This window comes from Notamacropus eugenii, chromosome 3 (assembly GCF_028372415.1).
Source record: "Notamacropus eugenii isolate mMacEug1 chromosome 3, mMacEug1.pri_v2, whole genome shotgun sequence".
Taxonomy (NCBI): Eukaryota; Metazoa; Chordata; class Mammalia; order Diprotodontia; family Macropodidae; genus Notamacropus; species Notamacropus eugenii.
In genome coordinates, this window is record NC_092874.1 from 22253613 (window position 1) to 22278345 (window position 24733).

At 44.1% G+C, this 24733-nt stretch overlaps 1 protein-coding gene across 1 annotated transcript in view; it reads left to right on the plus strand.

The window, feature by feature from the left end:
• LOC140531790 (uncharacterized) overlaps positions 1–24733 on the plus strand; it is a 124779-nt gene that overhangs the window by 29587 nt on the left and 70459 nt on the right. Inside the window, exon 6 of the mRNA XM_072650508.1 lies at positions 5544–5620. Coding sequence (XP_072506609.1) covers positions 5544–5620 — 77 coding nt within the window. The remainder of the gene's footprint in view (positions 1–5543; positions 5621–24733) is intronic.

The following is a 24733-nucleotide window of genomic DNA, read 5'->3' on the forward strand; positions in this document are numbered from 1 at the left end:
GATCCACAAGCGTTTGTTAAGCATTGTCAGGCATTATCAAATCATTTAAGTATTTGTTAAGTCCCTACTACATGCTGAGCATTGTGCTGGGCACTGGGGAGGTGAAGGCAGAATGGAGACAGTGCTTGCCCTCAAGGAGTTGATGTTCTGCCTTCAAAATGGGGAAGATGAAGATACACATGGTCTTTTGTTCCATGCTGCTGCCTAGAGTCAGAGTCAGTGTTCAGGCACACCCAGAGCTTTCAGCCAGCCTGCTACAATGTTGGGATCAATTTCTGTTTAATAAGAAATATTGAAGAAACATTTCAGGGTGGATGCTTGCCGCGCGTTTTATGTTTTCAGAAGTACATGAAAAAATAAGACTCATAAGTAGGAATGATGAAACAAGTTGTTTCTAAGGGGGGGGCGGGTCAGTTAGGTTGGCTTTATTACTTCCAGCGTCTTTGGGTTCCAAAGTGGGAGAAGGTGGATTGGACAGGATCCAAGGCTCATCATCTGGTCCCCCAAATAGGTAATCTCCTTGTCTTACAGTCAAAGTCACACAGGTGGCCTAAGATTGGCTCATGCACCGTCATTCCCCCACCCCACCCCACAGATAGAAGCAGAAGTAATAAAACAACAACATCCGATGTTTAGACAGCTGTGAGTCCTGTAAGGCATCCCTGACATTCTAAAGAGTGGTTCTTAAAATTCTCTCCACTCTGATACACATAACTCTAAGTTTGAAAAAAAAAAATTACAAGCAACGTCACAGGTGCGGCATGTCTATAGTGAGTGGTGAGTCCCTCCTTCACACCCCTTTTAAGTGAAGGGATGCATATTTACTTACTGTAAAAGTCTTTAATGCCGAGGAGAGGATTGTTTCAGAAAATGAAATTTGTAATGAATGGCAGCAAATAATACATTTGCTATTTTTCTAAAGAAAAAATTTACTCTAGAGGCAGCAAGAAACATTTAATGTTGTTCATCTTGACTTTCCCACTTAACGCTTCGCTTTTCCACGTTTAGAGGCACACAAATTCACATAGAGGGTATTATTTGTGGGAAGTTTTTTTTGAAGTAAATTAGCATTTGTATATGTTAAGACCATTCCCCTGGCCTCCCTCCTCACCTCACATCCCCTAGTTTGTACATCTTTCCAAATAGTAAAATTGGTTTCAATTAATGTTTCAATTAACTGGTTTCACTGTTCTGTTGCATGGCACAGTTTAGGAGAAAATCTTTGTCTAGTGGTTCCCCCTGCTCCTCCAGTTCCATTCTAAATAACAAACTCATTAAACACCTTAATTTGCTTTACTTGGACTACGCCAGCTGTGAGGTGGATTTCAACATTTCATGATGGAAGTCTAGCAGCAAGTGCATTTTCCTGGGCATACCACAGCTGGATTTCTTCTAGGAAGTTCAGCAAGACCCTTAGACTAGATGGTTCATGTTTCTAAGTTAAGAAGGTTAGGAGTCAGCCCTCCTGTCTATCTTTATTTTGGAAATGAATCCCAGTCCTTCCCAAACCATCTATCACCCAGAGATAGGCAGATTTTTACATAGGGATTTTCCACCATGTTTCCACCAACAGTCTCTGGACTAACTCTCCCTGCCTGCTGATTAGGAGGTGTTGGTTTGTAGGATGTAAACTGCTTTTAATTTTAGCCTCAACTAAATATAATTAAAGATATACATCTGCCACCTCCGCCTGACATCATGTCCCACAAAGCCACTTTTTTCCTTATCTGTGCGATTGATTTCCCTTGATTAGTGTGGATAAATGAGAGGTGTTGATAAATATGCACGTACATAACAAACATTCATATTGGCAGCCATATTTATGGTAAAGAAATAAAAGGAAAAAAGACTTTTGCTGTCAGCCTAATCCATTTAAATTTTGTCTGTAAGGGATAATAGTTTTACAGTCCTAGGAATGCGTAAGAGAAAGTAATTTCAAAAAAGAGTGTCTTTTCTTACAGAGGTAAGAAACAGATGAGTAAAAATGATATTGACTGATTAAAATTGATTTCCTTTTTTGGTCTTTTGTTACATGCTATTGCCTAGAGTCAGAGAATTGGTGTTCAGGCACACCCAGAGCTTTCAGCCAGCCTGCTACAATGTTGGGGTCAATTTCTGTTTAGTAAGAAATGTCCAAGAACCATTTCAGGGTGGATGCTTGCTGCGCATTTTATGTTTTCAGAAGTACAGGAGAAAATAAGACCCATAAGTAGGAACAATGAAGCGGTCTGCTTTGTCTGCACAGAGGGACTTTGAACAGATGCATAAGTGATTAAATAAGGAGAAAATCGGCGCATCCTTCCTTTCCCCACTTAACCAAATTAATTTTAAGAACAGTGTCAGGGCCACAGGGGTGAGGGTGGGGGGATCTCTCTTTGCATGACCACTACACTGTAGATCACCTTTCTTTACCTAATGTTCTTAGCCTGACAGTTACTTTGCGGGGAATGAATCAGGGAAATGGTGTTGTGTACTGTAAATTCATCTCCTGACGTTGCACACGATGGCCCGCTGGCCGACGCGCTCGCTAGTCATCAGCACATCATTTCTCAGTGAAAAGAACCTTTCAGCTCGGTGACCTCCTGTAGAGAGCTAATTTTCCAGCAGTCAGGCTCGATCTGGATAAATAATTAGAGAGCGGGAGAGAGAGGAAGGCGATCACACCAGCTCTGCCTGTAATTCAGTTAATGTAGCCAGACCCTGTGATTTGGTTTCGGCAGTGGCAGCGGCAGCGGGCAAGCCTGCGGTAGCCACAAAGCCAATCCCTCATGTTTGTCTTGGAAGAATTAATGACACTTTTTCATTCATTTGATGGAGCTTGGACAAAAGCCGCAATGTGTGACTGTCCACAGAAAGATGAAACCTGACATAACCTTTCCCTTCCTTTTCCTTTCTTATGCCTAACCGTACCAGCCAGATATATTGAGATTCCATCAGGATGGTCTGGGTTTGTTTGTTTTTTTTTTTTTTTTAATATTCTACAATCATCGAACAGTCTTGATTTTCTTTTCGCTTTATTTTGTTTTAGAATGTGCAGCATTCTTGTTTATAGAAACCCATCCCGTGGCTTATAAAACATTTGTTTTGTCATGGTTAATAACTTGCTGTAAAACTTTTTGTAACTGTTCACTAAAAGTCAGAAAAAAAGCAAACATTGGGTTGCGGCAATATATAATACTCCTCTTTGCACACATCCTTATAGATCTTCATTTCCTTTTCTCTGGACTTTCTATGCTGTTCATTCCCAAAAGAGAAAGATTAGGGCACTGTCTACAGAGTTAGGCAGGGGGAAGCTAACGTTCCAGCTTCTCTCTGTCCTGTTTTCACCAGTAAATAGTATTCATTGTTGCTGAGCACGGAAATCTCACAATTTCAGAATGACGAGGAAGGGGCTGGCCAAATCTAAGTTGTCAAAATGCACTCCTTCCTTTTGAGAACCCCGCAAGTATTTGTTGAGCAAATGTTATAAGCTAAGATAGGAAAAGTTGTTCCTAGGTTTAAGGAACCACACTCATGAAAGCACTCATACCTTCCAGCAGACTTCTACCATACAATTCCAGTTGTACAGTTGCCCTCTCTCTGAGACTACCCCTAATTTATCTTGTGTATCTGTCTCCTGTTTTCATGTTGTCTGCCTGCTGAGAAGGGGAGCACCCAGAATGTAGGCACTGGGCTTTTCCTTTCTTGGTGCCCCCAGCACTTAGCACAGTTCCTGGCACATAGTAGGTGTTGACTCAGCGAACGTCCTTAAACGTTAGTTAATCATCTGGATTGGAAGGGACCATGTGTTGAAAAGACTTTCTAAAGTCTTTTCTGGATTTTCAAAGCCTGCTGCCTTCAGTTGACTTCCCACTCACTCCCTATGTGTGAGATGCTGAATGCTCACAATGACAGCTATCCTTTCTATCTCAGCACTCCCTCGAGATCACATATAGCAAGGCTGTTCTTACAGTTTCCCAGTGAAGCAGGTCTCAATTCACATAGTCTATTCTGGCTTCTCTTGGGGGGAAATCGACGTTCTCATTCTTTGTAGCAGATCCTAAAAAATAGCTTGCTCAGGACGGATTTTATGGTAGCATCTTTCAGGGAATTTGGGTAGTAATTGGAAAAATTCATCAAGGCATGGCCTCAGGATCACAAATGAAGGCATAGAAGGGACTGTAGACTTTGAACCAACCTCCTTTTCTCACAGAACAGTAAACTGAGGGTCGGAGACATGAAGTGAGTGACTGCCCAAGGTAACACAGGAAAGCAGCAAGAAAGCTGAGGTTAGAATCCAAGCACTTGGACTCCATCTTTAGCTTTTTTCCCAATGAACCATCATTTAATTCCTCACTATAATGTATACAGTAAATCAGAGTTGCAGTGTAAAGGTCCCTACAGTTGAGGTACCTAGGACGTACTTCAGGCTTTTAAGAGGAACAAGTTTAGGCAGAGAGAGTTGGTTGGTATTGGTGGATGAGCTGGTGTTAGTGGATGAGCTGCTCTTGGGAGGGGGGCAGGCTGGCTGGAGGAACAGAGGGGAGCCCAAATATAAGAACTCCTCCTTATTCTTTCCCCAAAGAATCACTTCTAAACTGATTCTGAGTCTGACAGTGAGTCTGTTGGATCTCGCTGCTGGGGTCATGAAGGAAAGGAGAAAGAAGGTGAGGGGATGAGAAGTAAGGAACGATGGTGAGCATATCCTGGAGCAAAGGGGGCCAGGGATGACCTGGGGATAAAGGAACAGTGGACAGGAGAGGAGAAGGATTTAGGTGAGCTCTCTTTTAAATCAAAGGAGGAATCTCAGGAAGGAGTGGCTCCCACATCGCCCTGGAATCTCCAAGCCAAAATTTTGTGGGAACCAATGCTCTCGGTGACATGTCGTCGATTAGGGTTGAAAGACAAAATCACATAAATTCAACAACCGCCTTATGGCAGGAAGGCTTTGTCTAGCTTGCCTGCTTGCTGTATCACCGTCCCTTCCTGCTTTAAATTGATTTTTGGCTCCCAAGTCCATAAATCGAGAGACTGGGGGAGAAGGGGTATGAAGCATCATCTCTAGGCAGAAGGACCAAGGAACTGACTGCCGCTGCCTCATGGGTGTGTGTGAGTGTGGGTGTATGTGTGTGTGTCTTTTTTTTTTTTTTACTTGGAATTTCCATATTGCAAGAGGGAAGAGGCTTCTCTCCCATATAATGGAGCCATTAACATCTATTAATAATGCAGACAGGGTAAGTAGCTGGACTTGGAGCTCCCTGGGGGCCTCGTAAAACAGATGTGCACTATATCTTACCGGATTTGATGGCCGCTGGGGTCGAGGGGGTCGCTGTGGTTCCTGTTTCTTTCCTCTGGCAGTGGGTTTTCTAATTTAAGCACCTCTGTCTCCCTAGCTCAAGCTTGCCTGCTGTGATCCAGGGTGGGAGACGGGAACAGGAGGGCTGAGGGGGCTCGGGGTGCTGGGTCTTTGTCGAGCAGGGGACTCAGAAAGAGGGCATGGGCATGCTCACCAGCCAATGCCACCCCCATGCCTTCCTAGCTCACTCTTAGCATTTCCTTCCCAGATGCATTTCCCGGCGAGGGGCTGCCGGTGGTGTCAGGAGGCTCTGCCCGTCCTCCCTGCTATTTCTGGAGCTGCAAGGTAAGCCTTCTGCCGATAATTGTTGGCGTGGCCGGGTAGCATTTCTGTTTCTCAGATTTGATTTTGTTTTGTTTTGGCATGGTCTCCCTGTGCCCAACAGCCGGGTGGCATTTGACAAGAAGGCTACTTGCTGGTGGAAAAAACCCACTGCCATATTCCCCTTCTAGGACTGTCCGTTCAAGGCTTAATTCAGTCTTTGCATGGAGGCTGCTTCTGAAGCAGGGAGCCCCTACATACATATTCATTTCAGAGACTGACTATCTTAGCTATCTGAAAAATGCAGGCTGATTAATTTCATTTATTATTTATTTATTTATTTAGCCAAAATGTGTGTTTCTTAATAATCGGACAATTGTGAATTCATTACGGTGGCTTGGACCTCGTCCGATCTGCTTTTTCAGGGATGATAAACAAAGGTGGTTTGTCTCCCTATCTCTGCCACCACCACCCCCCTTCATTTTCTGTCTAGTAATCATTTACTTTCATGGCATTATGAAAAGCTAATTAAGAATGGCATTTTTTAAAGGAATAACTGCTTCGCTCCTTCCATGCTCATCTCTTCCATTTTTTTTTTAAATCACTTAATGGGAAATATACCAGGTTCTTGGGGTCGATTCCAGAAGATCGAGGCATGTAGTATGTGTTTTTAAGTTCAGCAATGTAGACAACGTTTATGTGACTTCCGTGAAAGGCTCACAAGATCGTCCCCATTAATGTGCATGCAAATCAATGTTAGCTTTTCATTACAAAGGATACCGCAGCTCATACAGCCATACAGCGTGGAGGGAGGCATTAATTCAACTGTATTTCTTACACCATCAGCTTTCTCCTCCCTCTGCCTGCTCTCTTCCCCACCATCCCTAGCCCCCCAGTACCTTTTTTAAAAATCATCTCTTGAACCACTTACTCTGTTTGAGAACAATATCCGATAACTGTGTTATGGGCTTGATTTTTAGATGAACTTAGTGGGGTCTATTCAAGGATCACATTTGAAATCATAGCCAAGGGTCTTAGATTTATACATGATCCTTAGGCAAAATTAGCAACATTTTAGAAAGATATTTTTATGTAGTGAATATAAAACCACAATGAAATTGGATGTTCAAAAAAGAAAAAACAGCCCACACATTTTTGAGTTCGGTATGCATTGAACTAAAATGCTATCCTGTGTCTTCAGAAGTGGATCACTTTGACTGGTCCTAATTCATATAGAAGGTACCCAGCCAAAGATACTGCTGCTCTCTGTGACCTTTTCCTCAGAGAAGACTTGGGGCATCTTGACTGACTGTCCTCATGCCTGAACTCTCTCCTCATCTTTCCCTCTCAGCTTCCCTGGCTTCCCTCAAGGCCCAGCTAAAATCCCACCTCGTCCAGGAAGCCCTTCCTCACATCCCTTCGTGCTAAGGCCTTCTGCCATACTGATTACCCCCAGTTTATCCTACATGCCTCTTCATACTTAGCTCGTTGCCCTTTGCCTCCCCCATCAGACTCTGAGCTTCTCAAGGCAAGGGACTGTCTTTTGCCTTTCTTTGTACCCCGGCACTTAGCACTGCTCCTGACACATAGTAGGTGCTTATTAAATGCTCACTGACTGACTTTCCAAAGAGAGCTGAAACCCAAACCATTCACTAAACTGTCTAGTAAAGATGTATAGTTGTGGTCTTTTGCAAATAGCAAGGTGAGGGGAAGAAATTAATAAAAAGAGGCTAGCTTACTATAATCTCAGCAAAAAGATATAATTCAAAGAAGGAATTATTCCTAGTTAATGCATTCTATCGACTTACATATGACTATCTATTTCATGGATAACCTTTTAAGAAAATCCATCCAATTTTAAGGAACCAGTTTACATATGGGATCACAGGTCCATTTGAGTATATATGTGTGAGTGTGTGTGCAAACCTGTATTGTTTGCATATCTGTATTTTAAATATAGGTAGATATTGAAAATGTGTCTAACACAGATTGCTTCCTAGTCTCCTCTCTTTCTATAAACAGAAAAAGCATCCCTATCAGATAAAATACTAGCATATCTTTGTCCCGGTTTGAGAGAAAGAAAAGGTGGGAAGAAAAAGGGGGAAACAAAAGTGAAGGTTAATTAACTTAGAAGTAAACCAAGATCAGAAGAAAATGAGATTGCCGAAATTCCCCTTTTGTAGTAGCCTAATGTTCATTTTAAAGTGGCTACAAATATTGTATATATATATCTATAGTACTACATCTGTGTGTCTTTGTGTGGATATATATATATACATATACACACACATATATATACATACATACATATGTATGTGAATATTTTCTTGGTCATATGCTTTTTTGTACATTGTATGTCCACTGTGAACATATTTCTGCATCTGCTGTGGTCCTAGAAAGTATTCATACAATGGCTTATTGGAGAATGCTTGGTCTTGGGAGGGGAAAACAGCCCTGGGTGGAACAGACGTGATCGGAGATGGAAGGGGGGAGCGGATCACTGAGCTGGAGACTGTCTTTGGGAGAGAAATGGGGAGGGGGGTATTCAATATGCCTCAGTGCATCATTCCATCATCTCTCCTCAGCATGTTTGTTACCTTTGTCTATGGACTCCCATCCTCGTTGTGACATACAGAAGGAATTCATAATGACTTAACACAGCTATAAAACATACAGCTTAGTAAGCAGTACTCAGACCGCCTTCTCATCTTATTGGGAGCTTGTAACTTGTCACCAAGAAGAGACCTAATGTGGGAGACATGCATGTCTTGCCATCCCTAACTGGTGATACCCAGGGTGAGATGGTGAATCTAAGTCACGGTCTGAAATGAAAAGGCCTTCACTTGCCTTTTTTTTTCTTGCAATAAATAGGGGAAGTTGGAAGAGAAGCCAGTCGAGATGGGACAGGGGACTGTTACATCCTTAATATTTGCCTCTTTAAATGAGCACCCAGCATGGTGCCTGGCATGTAGTAAGAGCTACGTACATACTTGTAGAACAATTGTATAATTTTCAAATATACCTATCTCTTTAGTAAACACATGGATAGGTCTCACAGGACAAGGAGCGATGGGGCATCTCCCTATGACTGATGTTGCTTCATTCTGTGAAAGATTTTTTTCCCCTATATTTGCTAGATGTAAAATAATGCCTTTAACATACATATCACACATCCAGACCGATCAAAGTCACCATTCTCAACAGCTCATCTGCAGTATTTAGACTCTTTCTGATACTGTCCTAGGGAAGAGTAGCGAGATGCACTCAATTTCATTGTCAGAAATGTCTGAGATTTTGTTGGTTTCCAGAATGCTCATTTTTTCAAAGAGGATTTTGCTCTTTTTTTTTTTTTAACTCTCATTAGCTAAAGGAAGGCTCTTCACAGCTAAGTTCTGAGTCATCTTTTTCCCTACATTGAGCACAGAAGCTTCAGAAGGCTCAACTACCCTGCTAGGTATTAGGAATGGACAGGAACGTAACCTGTAGGTCTAGAAAGGACAAGAAATACCATTTCTTGAACAACCTATTCTCTCCTATTACAGATGAGGAAATTGAGTCCTGAAGAGTTTTAGTTACTTAGAAAATGTCACACAAGTAAACAATAACAGAAAAGCTGAGATTCGAACCCAGATATTCTGCCTCTGAATCCACTGCTCTTTTTATTAAAGGTGGAAAACGGTGCCGTTCCTAAGCATCTGTGAGATAAGCCAGGGACACGTAAATATCTGTTACAAATATGAATTGTTTAGTGTGTAGAAAATGTCATGGAATCATAGATTTAGAGCTGGAAGAGGGGAACTTTGGAGGGCATCTAGACTGATTCTAGTTGAGACCCACAGAGTTTTAGATGAATTGCCTAAGACTGCAGAGATAGTACGAATCTGAGAGAGCGGGGGAATTACTTCTGTCTGGGGAAATCAGAGAAGACTTCATGGTTGAGGCTGTATCCAAAATGGGTCTGGAAGGAACTGGATTTCAATGGGAGCACTGTGAAGGCAGCTCAGTCGTTCCTTTGGGCATGGCTATGGTTAACAAATACCCTGGCATACATGAAGGCAGGCTGAGAGCCAAGGAGCAGTGGGCGGTACAGTAGAACTGAAATGTGGAACGTGTGAAAAAGGAAATCTTGAATTTGGAAGGTGAATAAAGACACACATGAAAAGTACTTCCTTCCTTAGTGATGCCTATTTTAGAACACAATGGCAGCCACACCACTGCTATTGGACATAAATGGCACCTATCATCCTTTAATAGCATGAAATCTGCCCAGACCTCAGTTTCCTGATCTGTAAAATGGGTGTGTCAGATTCAGTGGCCTAGGAGGTCTCTTATCCCTCTAGGCCTACAACCTTGTGTTTGAATGTGGCCAAATGGGACAGAATTAACCTATTTGGACCAAATGATTGGTTTGTCCTTTGGGGCGGTAAGACCCAGGAAATTCTGCCTGTTTGAATAGAATGGAAAATGGAGTAAGGCCACCTCCCATCTCCAGAGCCCTTTCAAAGTTTGCAAAGTGCTTTGACTGCCCCATGAGATTGTCAGTGAAAGGATTACCTCTGATTTCATAGATGAGCCAAGTAAGGCTGAATGAGGTTAAGTGATTTGCTGTGACTACCCACAGCTAACGAGGGTCTCCCGTGGAGTGTAGGTCCATCAAGACTCTCTGTGTTCAAGGCATCTCCAAGATGCAGAGTTTCCAAGAAGAGCTGACTTGTGTGGGTAGGAGGAGTTTTTTCATCCAGAAGATTCCTATATCAAGGATATCACAGGTCCAACTCATGTTCCCATCACCTGGTTCCAAATCCAATCCTCTTTCATCTTACCAAGATGCCTCTTGCTGTAGATTTTGTTCATTCATTCATTCCCTCACTCCCTCACTCAGCACAGATTTATCATGTCTCTACAAAGTGCACACAACCATGGTCACCTTTCCAGTCAGTGGCTCCTTCGAGTGGGGGGAAGGGTGTGGATGCGTGTGCATGTACATATCTATTCATGTATATTTAGGGTGCTGCTGTCCTGGTAATCTCTTCCTCCTTCAAGAGGGATACCTAACATGTATTTTACAAAGACTTCATTCTAGTATAGGTTTTTTCTGGTTATCTCTTCTGGTTATCTGGTTTCTCACACAAGTTCAGTGAGTAGACAGATTAAATAGAGAAGGATGTTTTACTTTATTGATAGTAAGATGCCATTTATTCATTCATCAGAAATTTCTATCTCCCTGGCTCCCCCAGACCTCTGACTCAGGGACTGACTCCCAGCTTTCAGTGCAAAGCAAACCCTCGTTCCACCATTCGGAATTACAGCTCACTGATGCTCCATTTCGGGGAGGAGGGTGGCCTTTGGTTGTCAGTGAAATGTTGTGGCCATATCGCTCTATTGCCTATAGTGAACCGTCCAGACATTTAGCCTCTTGGATACTGTTATTGAGAGAGTCCTTCAAATTAGAAGCAACACTTTTCCCTTTATCGTTAAGATACAACATGGAAACCAAGATGTAGTCCAGCAGTCAAAGTATTATTTAATAATGAGTATTTTTTGACAGTGATCACAATAGCCACCATGAGGGGCACTGAAGTTTGCAGCGTACTTTTTGTCCATTATCCAATCCGAGCCCTGTGACAGCCCTGGGAAGTGGAAGCCAAGGCTCTGAAGGTTTAGGAGGATGACTTCCCCTCACCCAGAAGGTAACCGTGCTAACGTCCCAAGTTCAGTCTCTGTCCAGACTGTACACTGAATGGGGGCGACAGGATGCATGAAAAGGCATCCAGCCCATGTGGAGACAGTATGGGAGGATGCGCCTCAAACAGGTCCCTGTTTATCTGCAGTCTACATATTTTCACATGTGGTCTTATCAAGGCAGACACCAGACTGATATGACTGGATTCCTGTATGAAACATGAGTGTGTGAACCAGGTCAGGGAAACAAAGGGATCTCTCGTATATCAGATACACTAGGGTGAGGCTTACCTCTACTTGGTAAGGAGTACAGTGGGCAGAGCATGCTGGACTAGAACCTGGACTCGAGAGACACAAGGGGACAGAGCAAGAGTGCTGGGCGTGGGGTCAGGAAGGCCTGAGTTCATATGCAACCTTCTGCACTTACTAGTTGTGTGACCCTGAAGAAATCACTTAAGCTCTGCCTCAGTTTCCTCATCTGTAAAATGGGGATAATAATGGCATCTTCCTCCCAGGAGTATTGTGAGAATCAAATGAGATAAAATTTGTAAAAAACACTTAGCCCCATGCCTGGCACATACCAGGGAGTGTGTAAATGTCAGCTGTTATTTCTTTCTATTTTATTCATTTTTATATATCATATATTTATTATAATAATAATTATTAGACACATTAGTCACTACCTCTCTGGGCCTTCATTTTCTTACTTGTAAAAAGGGGGAATCCTCATCCTGCCTACGCTACAGGATTGTAGGAAAGGAAAAGTCTTGGTAAGCCTATATTATTATTATTATTAATCGCCAATAAAAATAGCAACTAGCTACAGAGCGTGCTGGGCTTGTTTTTTGTTTTTTAAGCCAGGAGGTTTTTATGAACTGATGCAGACTGAAGCAAACAGAGTTGGGAGAACAGAATTCCAAGGAACTATAGTGATGTTACCTAGGTCAGCCCTCAAAAGCAGCCCAGCTTGGAGTCTGCCAAATCACTGATCTTGGCCCCAGACAACTCAGCAGAGTGGTGGGAACCAGAGATGAGCAAAGGTATTTCCTTGGTCAGTTTTACTAAATGTTGGGAGAAGGAAGAAACCAGCAGTGGTTGTTACAGGAATGATTCTACTGGGAAGTTGAGTGTGGGGTAAAAATGAAAGGCATTAGCAAGACTTTCTCTAGAAAAATCTCCTGACTTGGAAACCTGGAGGGCCATGAGACTGAGCTTCTACATGAGGATGCTGAGTTCATCCACAAAGGGTGTATTCCTCTCTTTTTAAAATAATTTGGCAATTAGCCAATCAATAAGACTTTTTTAGGTGGGTAATATGTATTAGGCATATGCTAGGTTTGGGTAAGACAAAGATAAAAGGATGGTCCCTGCCTCTCCTCAGGGAGCTTATATTCTCTAGAAGGGCAAACACATCCATCAAGGACTGCGTGCCGAGTTCTGTGCTAGTGCTAGCTGAATTAAGCTCCAGTAAAACATCAACACTGACATAAGTTATTTACAATCTAGTAAAGAAAAGTCATAGTTATCAAGAAAACTCAACGTGTGTCCAACATGGCATGTGAAGACAGGAAAGTGAGTAGTGCAGTTAAGGAAAATTCCCATCAGAAAAACATGGAAGAAGTTGGCCGATTCCTTTGGTGTGGGTATGGTCAAGACTTTGAGGTTCCCAGCAGGGGATGTTTGCTCAGGCTTTTTAATTGGAGAGTTAGAAGTTCAGGCTGACTTCCGTCATAGCCTTCTCTGTGACTCAGCTGCGGGGTGAATTGGAAAGGACAATGTATCAGAAGGCGCAGGCCCTGGGTTCAAATGCCAGCCCTGGGTTCAATTCCAGTTCTGCCACTTGCTCCCTGTCGAACATGAGCAGTTTCCTCCTCTGCAAGAAGGGAGGGGGGGAGATGAGACATCCCTTCAAGCCCTGACTCCACGATCTTATCATTCCCTTTGCAATTGTGTTAACTGCTGTATGAATAGCCAGACAGTGGGGGGGCGAGGGGGGAGGTTCATCATTTGAGATACCTGTTGCTACTGGATGTGGGGGGAGGTTGCTCAGATGAGGACTCAGACTGGCAGGGTCTGCAGCACCCCACCTACCACGAAGGAATGGATCCCTAAGATGATTAACAAAGATGACTTTGGGTGCATACTTGTGGTTTGTGGTATAGAACAAGATCCTGGGCAAGCATCCCATCCTCCCCAGGCATCCCACTAGAGACTGTCTGGGTGGTTTGGGGTTCTTGGGGAAAACCTTGTTAAACAGCCTGCCTTGCTACCAAGTTATCCTAGAGACACAAGAAGCTTGGTTATAGGTTGTTCCCAAAGGGCTGAGACCTGAAGTTTCTTGGATTGAAAGCCTTCAGTGGCCAAGGTCAAAGGACCCAAGATTCAGAACTGGAAGAGATTTTATGCGACTTGCCCCTTCCACCTTTTCCCCCTCCATTTTGCAGGTGAGGAAACTGAGGCCTGCAGGGCCAGGGTTTCAAGGACTTGGCTCTAACGGAGTCAAACTTGACCCAAAGATTCTGTGTGCTCTTTATCTCAGCTGGAAAGATGCCGGTGATGGCTGGGCTGGGGCCCAGAAGTGGCAGGACCATGGGGACAGATCACAGCAAACCAAACCTACCAAGTCTTCTGACCCACTACCAGTTGTATGTGGAGAGAGGGGCAACCTGAAATAGCAGGGTTCTCTTGACCTTTTTTAAAAATACATTTTATCAATGCTTTTCCCCGCCTCATCACAGTCATTCCATCACCCCTACCCCCGGATTAAACACTCTTGTGATAAAGAAAAACAATTACACAGAAGCATATGTTCCAGAGACTGTGTCTTAACAGTGCACACAATATTTTGTCCTGGAATTTCCCCCTCTTCTCTGCTGTGGAGGAGGGGGCTATTTCATTATCTTGTCTCCTTGTCTTTTTGGTTACTTTTTTTTGAATTTGAGGTGGATCTAGAAAAATAACATTCCATTTTTAAGAAGATTTATCATTAATCTCAGACTCCTTTATGGGTAAAAATCTACAATAGCCTTCTGTTTTATTTTTCTCCTGCTCATACTTCACAAACAACCCTTAATATGTTGGACAAAGGAAGAGGGCATAATACATAGAGTGGAAAGAGTCCTGGACTTTAGAGTCAGGGGGCCTGGGTTTGAATCTGCTCCTTACCTATCTCATTTTACTTGGATGGGTCTCAGTTTGCTCAATTGTAAATTGGGAATTGGGGGTAGATAATCTAAAGTCCCTTCCAGCTTCAAATCTATGACCCCTTGTACATGATGGCTCTAGGATAGTGCAAGAGTAAGGGCCAGGAGTGAGGAGAAGTAGGAGGAAGGCAATCTTTCTCCTTTTCCCCCTACTTAAAGTCCCTAGACAATTGTAGAATTCCTCACTTTGTTTTCAACGTCCCCTACGGGGATGGGTGATCTCAGAGGTGAGGCAGCCAGATTTGCCTTGACTCATTCTGCAGTGTCAGATTCTATGGAGGTATGACCCTCCTGAACACACGTCCGACCCTATGTCCGCACCTCATGTCCACACATCAGCTGGCCAGCACTAGCAGAGAGAGAGATGTTGCTGAGTAAGTGAGGGGTACGCTTCTTGGGGTGTGCTGCGAGGTTAGGGTATAGAGCTGATGCTCTGACTGGAATGAGAGCCAGATTTGAGATTCAGTAGCACCCCCATGACCCCACTGCTTCCTTCAGTATTACTGACTAGGTACAAATTGTGACTTCATCGAGAAATTGTGGCAGAACTGAGTGTGTGTGTGTGTGTGTGTGTGTGTGTGCGTGTGCACGCGTGTGTGTGTGTGCATGTGTGTGTGTGCGTGTGTGTGCATGCATGTGTGCACATGCCCTGATGAGATATGTTTTAGGAGCTTGGTAATAGGACTTGATTAGGTGAGTATTAGCTCTCAGACACACTTCGGTGACCCCAGAGAGAATGAAAGTGACATTTGTCAATGGGGCTTTTCTCCTGGCCTTGGACAGCAGGCTCTTGGCTTCGAGGAGGGACGCAGAGGGCTGGCAGGGCTTGGAGGATCCTGACACTTAGGGGATCCTTTTTGGGCAGTTTCTATTTGTAACACCCCAGACTCTGAACTGACAGCTCACGCTTTCCCTGTCAACGCTGGGAGGTTTAGAAAGCACTTTCAGTGTGGCTTTCAATTAGGTGTGTTAATGGAATTTACAAAATGGAGAAATAAACTCTTACCCAAGAATATGGATTTTTTTTTAGAGTCTCTCTTTTCTAGCATGTGTCTTGCTGGGAATAATGTAGGACCTTTGACTAGCAGACAGTTTAAGACAAGTGGAGAAAAAGGGAAAATTGAAAAGGTTAACAGATTGCTTCGGTGAAATTCCGTCTTCTGGCATCTAAGCTCATATGTCCTTTGGCTTGGAGAGCAAACAGGATGAAAGACTGTTCATGTCCCATTTTCCTTCTCCCTTCATACCGACATAGCATATAACTGGTTTCTTAAGATTACATTCTTCGTTAAGAACTCATAATCAGTGTTCTCATTTAGGGAGCAAACTTTGTCAAGAAATGCCTTTTTTTTTTTTTTTTGCCTGGCTCAAAGATAACAGAATCTCATTTTCCTAAACTGGGTTTAAGATGAGTAGAATTATAGAATCCCAGCCTTGGAAAGAGCCTCAGGGACCATTTGGTCCAACTCATGCCTGAACAAGATTGCCTTTTACGTAATCAAGTAGTCATCCAGCCTTGGCTTGGTGGCCTCCAACATGGGGAACCTCACTGCTTCTCAGAGTTGTTACCTCTTTGTAGTTTCCTTTCTCCTCTACCTGCCTACCCCCCAATACATGGGGACAGTTGCCATATCCCCATTAAGTATTCTTCAGGCTAAGCTTTTCCATTTTCTTTATTCCATCCACACACAGTATGAACTTCAGGCCCCTTACCATTCTGGGTACTCCTTGGTTTTTATCCACTTCACCATTGTGCTTCCTAAAATATGGCATGTGGGACTGTCACCCTCTCCTTCTTGGTCACTATGCCTGTCTTAATGAAGCCTAAAATAAGTTATTTTTTCTTTTTTTTTCCTTTTTGGTGCCATAGCACATGATGTGTGGTCCACTAAAATCCCCAGATCTTTTTCAGATGAAACACTTGTCTAGCTGTGACTCCTCCATCCTGTACTTGTGAGGTTGATTTTTAGTGTAGACTTTACAATAATCCCTCGGTAGTGTTACTTCCATGCTACGGCTGTTGGCCAGAAAAGTCTAAAATGAATCCCTGTGTCTCTCGCCGTAGAGCCACCAAGGAGAGCAAAGGAAATTTTAAAAATATGACAGCATTGAGCTTTCCATAATGTCAGTGCTATTTCCTACAGGGTGATGCTGATTAAAGAATTCTTTTTCTGTTCTCCTTTGGATTTCTCAGTATTGAGAAGGGTAGGGCACAGGCGTGTCTCATTGTTTTTCAAAGTCATTTTCATCCTCACTCTTCAGATTCATGTAGAGTGGCAAAAGTTCTAGAAATAAAGCCAGGATTTTAACAGAGATCTCCACCGACTCTGGCATGGCCAACCCACCTGACCACTTCACAAACCTTAAATCTATGTACAAACGTGTTAATGGTTTATTTTATATTTATTGATAATTCATACCTAAGAGGCTCTAATTTCCTACTTGAAACATACCCTGCCCAGCCTGACTGGCCTCCTTGCTGTGGCTTATAATCCAACGCTCATCTCTCATCTTTGGCCTTGGCACAGGTCACATCCCACATCCAGAATGCACTGCCTCTCACCTCTGTCTTGTAGAGCCAGCATTTCCTTCAGATACTGCCTTTCACAATAGGCCTTTCCCAGTTCCTCCTCCCATCACTGAAACCATCCAGTCTGTATACCTTGGTATGCATGCAGTCTCCCTTCATAGAGTATAAGCACTCTCACTTTTGGTATAACAGGCAGCTCATTTTCAACTTCTCACTCAGCCTGCCTTAATGAGGTATTTTATAGCTGTGGGTGCCCCTAGACACAAGCAATGCTCATGATTTATTTTTAAGCAGCTCCTCAGCAGCCCCTTGTGTTGGCCCTAACTCTGAGACTGGGTCATCATGCTTCACCAAGATTCTGGCTACTTCTAGCTACCCCCTTTTCAGTTGTACTAGACGGAGCCCATGGGACTGTGTACTGGACAGACCACTGAGTAGAGGCCATAGAGGCATCTCTGGACCTTTGTCTTTGGTGTTTTCCCTCTCCTGGGATTCCCTTTCTCTAACTCAGAACAACTTCAAGTAAAGTTACTCAAATGAGGATGTGGTTTCTTTCTCACATGTTACCATTTGTGGAGAATATACTCTCTTTAGGTTTCAACAGAAAAATGACAGTGGTAGCTGACCATCCTCCATCATGCCGACCCTTCATAGGATTCTTTCAAGCTCTTCCAGAGCCGTGTCTTCTCTAGGCTTGTAATCAAGATGCCTTAGAGACAGTGACCTCTGTCTTGTTTCGTGGTGAGGATGGGAGGGTCAAGCCAGGGCCTATCTCCAGGTGGTGCAGTGGCTGGGGCCTGGCCTTGGAGGCAGGACAACCTGCGTTCCAACGTGACCTCGGACCTCTGATGCTAGCTGTGGGACTGAGCAAATCTCTCATGTAATAGTAATGCCTTCTCCCAGAGTCATTGTGAGGATCAGATAGATGCCCCATGGAAAGCACCTTTCAAACCCCTAACAGAACCACATAAGTGCCATCCACCGTGGTGTTATCTGAGTTTCCAAACTTGTCAATCATCCTTCAAGAGTTTGTTTCCCTTCCTTAGGCCTCAGTTTCTTCATCTCTCAAATTGGGGGGGGGGGGGTTGGATGAGATGAGGTTTTAGGTTCTTACCTTAAATCCCTAAAAGGGGAGGATTTGAACTGTGTAGTGGTGACAGCATGTTGGAGAATGAGAAGGGAGTTAAGTCTGAATCAGAGGAAAGATGTGGAGGCTGTGGGGGGGGATGTGTGTAAGAGAGAGAGAAATGGGGCATGGGTCCCCTATGTGGGAAGGACTAGGTTGCAGTGTGGCACACACACATAGTGGGCTCTGTATTTAGAGTCAGGAAAGTCTAGGTTCAGATTCTATTTCTGACTTGTGACCACAGGCGAATCAGTTCATTCCGAGCTGCCACTTACTCATCTGTAACATGGGAACTATGTATAATAGCCATCCCCTGGGCTTGTTGGGATTACTGCATAAAAGTCACAGATTGTCATTTTTAGGTGGGTGGGGAATGGCTCGCCCCACCTAGCCCCCCATCTCTTACAGTGTCAGTATTGGGGAGCAAAGCTCCAGGTGGGGCCCCATTCCACCCCTTGGGAAGGGGCCTCCCTCCTCCATACTCTCAACTATGGTCTTAACCCTCCAAGGCCCCACAGGAGAATTCTGCTGGTCCTTTTCAGCTCATTACTTTGTTTGGTTTTTAATCATGATTGTATGTTTCCCCCAAACTGGAACTAGGGCAGAGTACAGAATCCTCAGAGGCCCTGGATAAACCGGTTACTCTTATCCTTGTATCAGGAATATAAGATTACAATATTCAAGTCCCTTGCCCAAATGGAAGGAAAAAATTAGAGAGTCAAGTCCAGACCACAGTAAAAATTCCCAGCTGTCCCAGGATTGCTTCTCTCAGGGTCACTCTCCAGCCCGTTGAGTGCGGGTTCCTGCAGGGTCCTGAGAAGCCATACCACGCTAACTGATGAAAGTGAGAACAAAGAGGAAAGGACAGGTAAAAACCCTTCCTCAGGACCACCAGAGGTTGGCACCCCTGCACCTCCTCGTTACCTTTGGAGATCATTGTGGATAAGCTGGTAGAACCAGATATGTCTGGTTTGGGGAGAGGACGGAATAGAGGTGAAGATAGCAGAAAGGGGGAGAGAAGAAGAGGTAGAGAATCAGTGACCTCCCATCATGGAACTTGGAGAGCCATGGGCTTTCTTGTAGACTAGGTCAAAGTAAAGTTGGAAAAAATGCAGCCAGGAACAGTGTGCCCTATTTTTAACTCTCATCTCCTGCAACAGGAGGATTATGAAGTAATTGTATTGTGGAACCCTAGCCCTCTTCACTTTATGTGCGTTTTTAAAGCCTGCTGGGAGTAACCATATCTCTGGAGAGGTGGCCACTGGGTTTCCCCTGGTTGGGTGACCCTTGATAAAATCCTCAGTGTCACAGGCAACTTTAGGATTATGTCCATAAATCACAGGGTTAATTGCCAGTCTTCATTGGTAAAAGAAATTTCCTCACTAGGCATTCCCTGTACCCATGAACCAAAGGCCTGATCTCCCCAAAAAAGTACAAGAAGGATGGGGTGCAGATAAATAGCAGATGGAAAAGGTAAATTTGAAGCCAGATTGTAGAAGGCTTTCAATGTTGGGCTGAGTTTGGATTTTACTCATTAAGCTAGCAAGAACTGTGATCAGAGCTTAGTAGGAATCATATAGAGACTGGATCTGGGATTTCACTGGTGTCGGGAACACCCAGTGAGAAAACTCCCTTCTTCTCTGCACCAAGATGCAAGTGACTCGTCCAGAGGGACATACCCAGTACTTGTCAGAGTTTGGCTTTGAATCCAGGTCAGTGGTGAACACTTGGTGAGCACCTGTCTCTCCACATGTTGCCTCATTTGATCTTGATAACTGAAGGGTCACGATTTTTCTTCGTTCACATTTATTAAGTAGATTTTTATGTTCTTAACATACGTGTGAGAGAGACTCCTTGTTGGGAGATAGCCTTTAAAACCAAGTCATGATTTTTTTCCTTTTTTAAAGCACAGCAGGATCTTATCCTTTATTCTTTTCAATTAATTGTATGATTGTAAAGCTGTGATCGGTTCTAGAAAATTGTGGAGGAGAGCTTGCCTGTTCAATCCTCACATTTTCATCAAGTATGCCTTCACTCTGCAGGTAGATCATTCTCCTAAAATGTTAGGTGAGAAGGTTGGCATGGGTTGGTATTTATCAGTCTCCTCTTGATGACCATTGAGAGGCCGTCATGTGGCATTGATTGAGTACCAGACCCCGTGCTAGATTCTGGGGGTGCTAATGTGCCTGTAACTTTTCCTCTTCTTCTGGCATCTTTCCCATCCTAGGATGTCTCATACAGCAGTCCCTTGCCACCCTCAAGAACGTGATACATCCCAGACAGTCACTCAGGGTGACCCTGGCCTGGTCCAACTCCTTTGCCTTTGGAAGCTCCTCCTTGTGTGCTTTAGGTACCACATCAGGGACCATGGTGATTGGGTCCAAGTCTGTGGCTCCTCTGGGACCAATGATAAAAACAGATTGTTAGAGATTGTGACCAAATTTGTTCCATTTTCCGGGCCTTTGTTGCTCTGCCAGTTTCCTCTGAGTGTTCTCAGTGTGATGTGGCTGAGCTGTGCCATGCCAAGCTTTCTGTAAATTTGTTTTCTCTTCTACTGCTTTTCGCTGTTTTATGAGGCTACACCGCACTCTATCTCCAGGGCCATCCTCCGTAATGCTTTACAAATGAGCTTATATTCTAAACCAAGGCTGCCCTTGGCTGCTGTGTCTCAGCTTGGCAGGAAAATCAAGCGTTTGCTGGCTACGCCCATTCCTGGGCTTTTTGGATCCCCTCATCATGGTGGCTTTTACATCTCTTAAGACTTGCCTAGGACATTTGTAAGAGGAGGGGGTTGGAGTGGACCCCAAAGCTCACTTCCTGCTCAAGCACCCAAGAGCCTCATGTGATCTTCAAGGTCAGTGCCTTTGCCCATCTCCTTCATCTCACCCTTGCTGTTGTAATGTTTGTGGTCTCAGCTTTGGACTGGATGCCTCACGGATTGATGGTCTAGCTACCCACAGATTCTGTTCTGATGTCCACTTCAGTCACCAGTGGTTTCCTGTCTCCTCTCATACATTTTTTTCATGATGCCATTTTGTGTCCCTCATATCTAGTCATGGACAGGTCCGAGGCTTCCCATTGCCTTGTTCTCCTCAGTTTCTCATCTGAATCATATTTTCCAGCTTATTTTTTACTCCCTTATCCATCTCCTCCCCCCACCCCTGCCCGTGCTCCATTCCAGCCACATGGAGCTCACCCTGTACTAGAGAGCACGTGGACTTGGTTTGAATGATCTTGTCAAGTTCTTGTAGAATTTCTCCATCTTTTCATCTTGTGCCATAGATGTCAGCTCATCAGCTGGTTTTATTTTAAATGGTGGTGTGTTCGTTTGTGTTCATCACTGGCATTGATTCTAGCTTTTGGACTCTGAAGGATTTAGTTACCAAAGTCCTGATTGGAATATGGCCCCTTTTCCTAAAATTAGATATTAGGGAGGGTCTGGGTGGAGTCTCTGCTAAATTATACTTCGTTGGCTCATCATGGAACAGACACTAGAAAGGGGTTCCAAGTAAGGGGCAGTGATGGGGAAAGGATCCTGTTATTCAAGGAACCAGGAACTAGATGTGATCTAATGCTACCTAAGACATTGCATGACCCTGGGCAAGCCACGTAAACCCATGCCTCAGTTTCCCCATCTCTGAAAATGGGGGTACAATTTTAGGTAAACACCTACCTCCCAGAGTTGTTACACTTTGCAGACGCATTAGCTCCCTTCTGAGAGGCTCACAGCTTGGCAGCAGATCTCAAAGCAGAGAGTCCTGGGAGTGTTTGGATCTCAGTGGGTACAGGGAGGATACCTCAGCCCCCCCTCTCCCCCTCACCTCAAACCTCAGCTCCTTGAAGAATTAAAGAGGTCTAGATGAAACAGTAGGAGGGGCAGATGGGCCAAGAAGGGCCATTTGAACAGAAGACAAATTTAAGGAGAGGAAGTATGAAAGTTAGCTGGGGAAAGACCCGAAGGAAATCTGTGAGCTCAATTCACCTCCCTCCCTCAGAGTGAATAACTAAGACTATCGTTTGGCTTTTTACTGCTGCTTTGTTTCAATTCAGTAATCCTTAGTTACCTGCCTGTGTAGGCAGAGAATTGGGGCAGGCTAAGCCAGAAGTGAGCCAAACGTTAGGTGCCTACTGTGTGCATGGGCCCAAAGGATACTAAGACAAAAGTTAGTTAAGTGTCTACTGTATGCATAAAGATACTAAGACAAACAGCAAGCATCTATTATGTGCCAGTTGTATGCATAGACATTCAGAATGCTAAAAACAAAAGCCAGTTAAGCATGTACTGAGTGCCTGTTGTGTACGTGGGCACTCAGGATATGAAGACAAAGTCAACAAGCATTTATTTAATGCCTACTATCTACTAGGGGCAGCTAGGTAGTGCAGTGGATAGAGTACCAGTGCAGGAGTCAGGAGGATCTGAGTTCAAATCTCACCTCAGGTACTTTACACTCACTAGCTGTGTGACCTTGGCCAAGTCACTTAACCCCAATTGCCTCATCCTGGGTCATCTCCAGTCATCCTGATGAATATCTGGTCACTGGATTCAGATGGCTCTGGAGGAGAAGTGAAGCTGGTGACCTGCATAGCCCTCCCTTTCTCAAAACAAAGTCAAGTGCAAGTCATGTCATCATTTCTCTGATGGCATGGTCTTCTTTGGCAACGAAGGAAGAACACACACAAGATCTACTAGACAGAGACAGCTAGATGACACTGTGGATAAAGCACCAGATCTAGAGTCTACTAGATTCTAAAACACTAGATCTGAGTTCAGATCTGACCTCAGACACTTCCTAGCTGTGTGACCCTGGGCAAGTCACTTAACTCTGTTTGCCTCAGTTTCCACATCTGTAAAATGAGCTGGAGAAGAAAATGGCAAAACCCTCCAGTGTCTTTGCCAAGAAAACCCCAAATGGGATCAGGAAGAGTTAGATACAACTGAAGCAAGTCCTGTGCTAGGCACCTGGGATACTAAGAATAGTCCATTAAAAAGCATTTTTAAGTGACTTTGGGCAAGACATTGTGTCAGGGTCCAGGATACAAAAACAAACATGAACTAGCCCCAAAGAGTTTATTTTCCACATATGACAGGTGGGTGGCATGTAGAACACTTATCATCATTCAAGATAAGGTGGGATGGGAGCATGCTGGCATATGTTAACTGGCTTGGGATCCACAGCACACTTGTAAGCTTAATCTACATAATTAACCTTCTCTCCACTTTCTTAAGTCTAGATAATCAATGAAACAAAAAAATCAAGCCCTGCCCTGGTGTGTTTGCTGATTTCTGAGCAGCAAATACCTTGAAAATTTGACAATCGGCTTTTCTGGGCTTGTATGAGCCATCTCCAGTGCGGCCTTAGTATAATGGGGGCAAAAGTGAGATCTAGACCTAAAACCTAGCACCCTAAGAAAATTAGAGAAGGAAGAAAGAGAGGAAGGAGAACAGGGGAGACCCTCAGCAGGATGGGAGTCTTAGAGGGCATTTGGGTTCCGTGTTACTGGAAGGTTGGCACTTGGAGGCTGCTTCTCTCCCCTTCTCCCTCTGCTCTCCTGCCTCGATGTCTTCCCTGGACTCCAGCTCCCATCCCTCCTCCTGGAAAGGATCTCTCTGCTGTCATCATACTCATGCTTGAGACCTTCTGCTCCCAAATAGGAGGCTTCCTTCAAGGCCCAGCTCTGGGACCACCTCCTCCTTTTCTCTCCTTCCTTAACTTCATATTTACTTACTTGTAACATATCACATATTAAATCCCCTCCTTGAATAGGGAGGGGTGGGCCTTTTTGTTTCTTCTCTTTGCATCCATCCCACTGGCCCAATACCTGGCTCGTAGCTGGTAATTTTATTAGCATATGGAACTTCTGGTATGGACCCTTCCTCTCCCTCTGCAAATTGGCAACATATCAGCTTCTTTTTAACCTAGCATCTTACGGCAGGGGCCCTTCATCCACGTCTTTGTGGTTTGCTGTTTTGATAAGTGTATTTCAATATAACTGGTTTCCTTTTTGACCCTATTCATTTTATGCATTCAAAAACCTTATTCTTACAGGGAGACCATGACACAGAAAGGTTAAGAAGCCCTGTTTTAAGGAGCAAAGGATGAATCTAGCAGGCAAGCCCTGAATTCAAATCATGCCCTAGCCATGTGACCCTGGGTCAGTCATTTACCCTCTCAGGGCTCAGGCAGACAGGAGATTGTAGAGAAGGGAGAGACCTACCTCAGTGGAGGGAGTTTGCTAATCTGGGCATTCCCTATACTACTGAGGAGCAGGTAGAGCCCCTAGCCCACACAGTCTCTGAAACAACAGGCTGAAGAGACTTTTAGAGGCTGGTAATAGACATTCTCTTCTTCCATTGCCCAGCGATGGCCCATGGGTGCTGCGCAGGAACCCTCCCTTGCCCTCCTAGGGCTCTGTACTCAGAGGAGTACTTACTTACTCCATAAGAAGGAATGGACTGAACCTAAATATGAACTCAGAGAAGCAGCATAGTCCCCACATAACCAGGGTTCAGTGATTGCCCCACTAAAGGGCACCCTAACATCTAGACTTTGTAACGAGGCCGTGTTCCTGTCTGGACAGGCTTTCTGGGGAGCTGA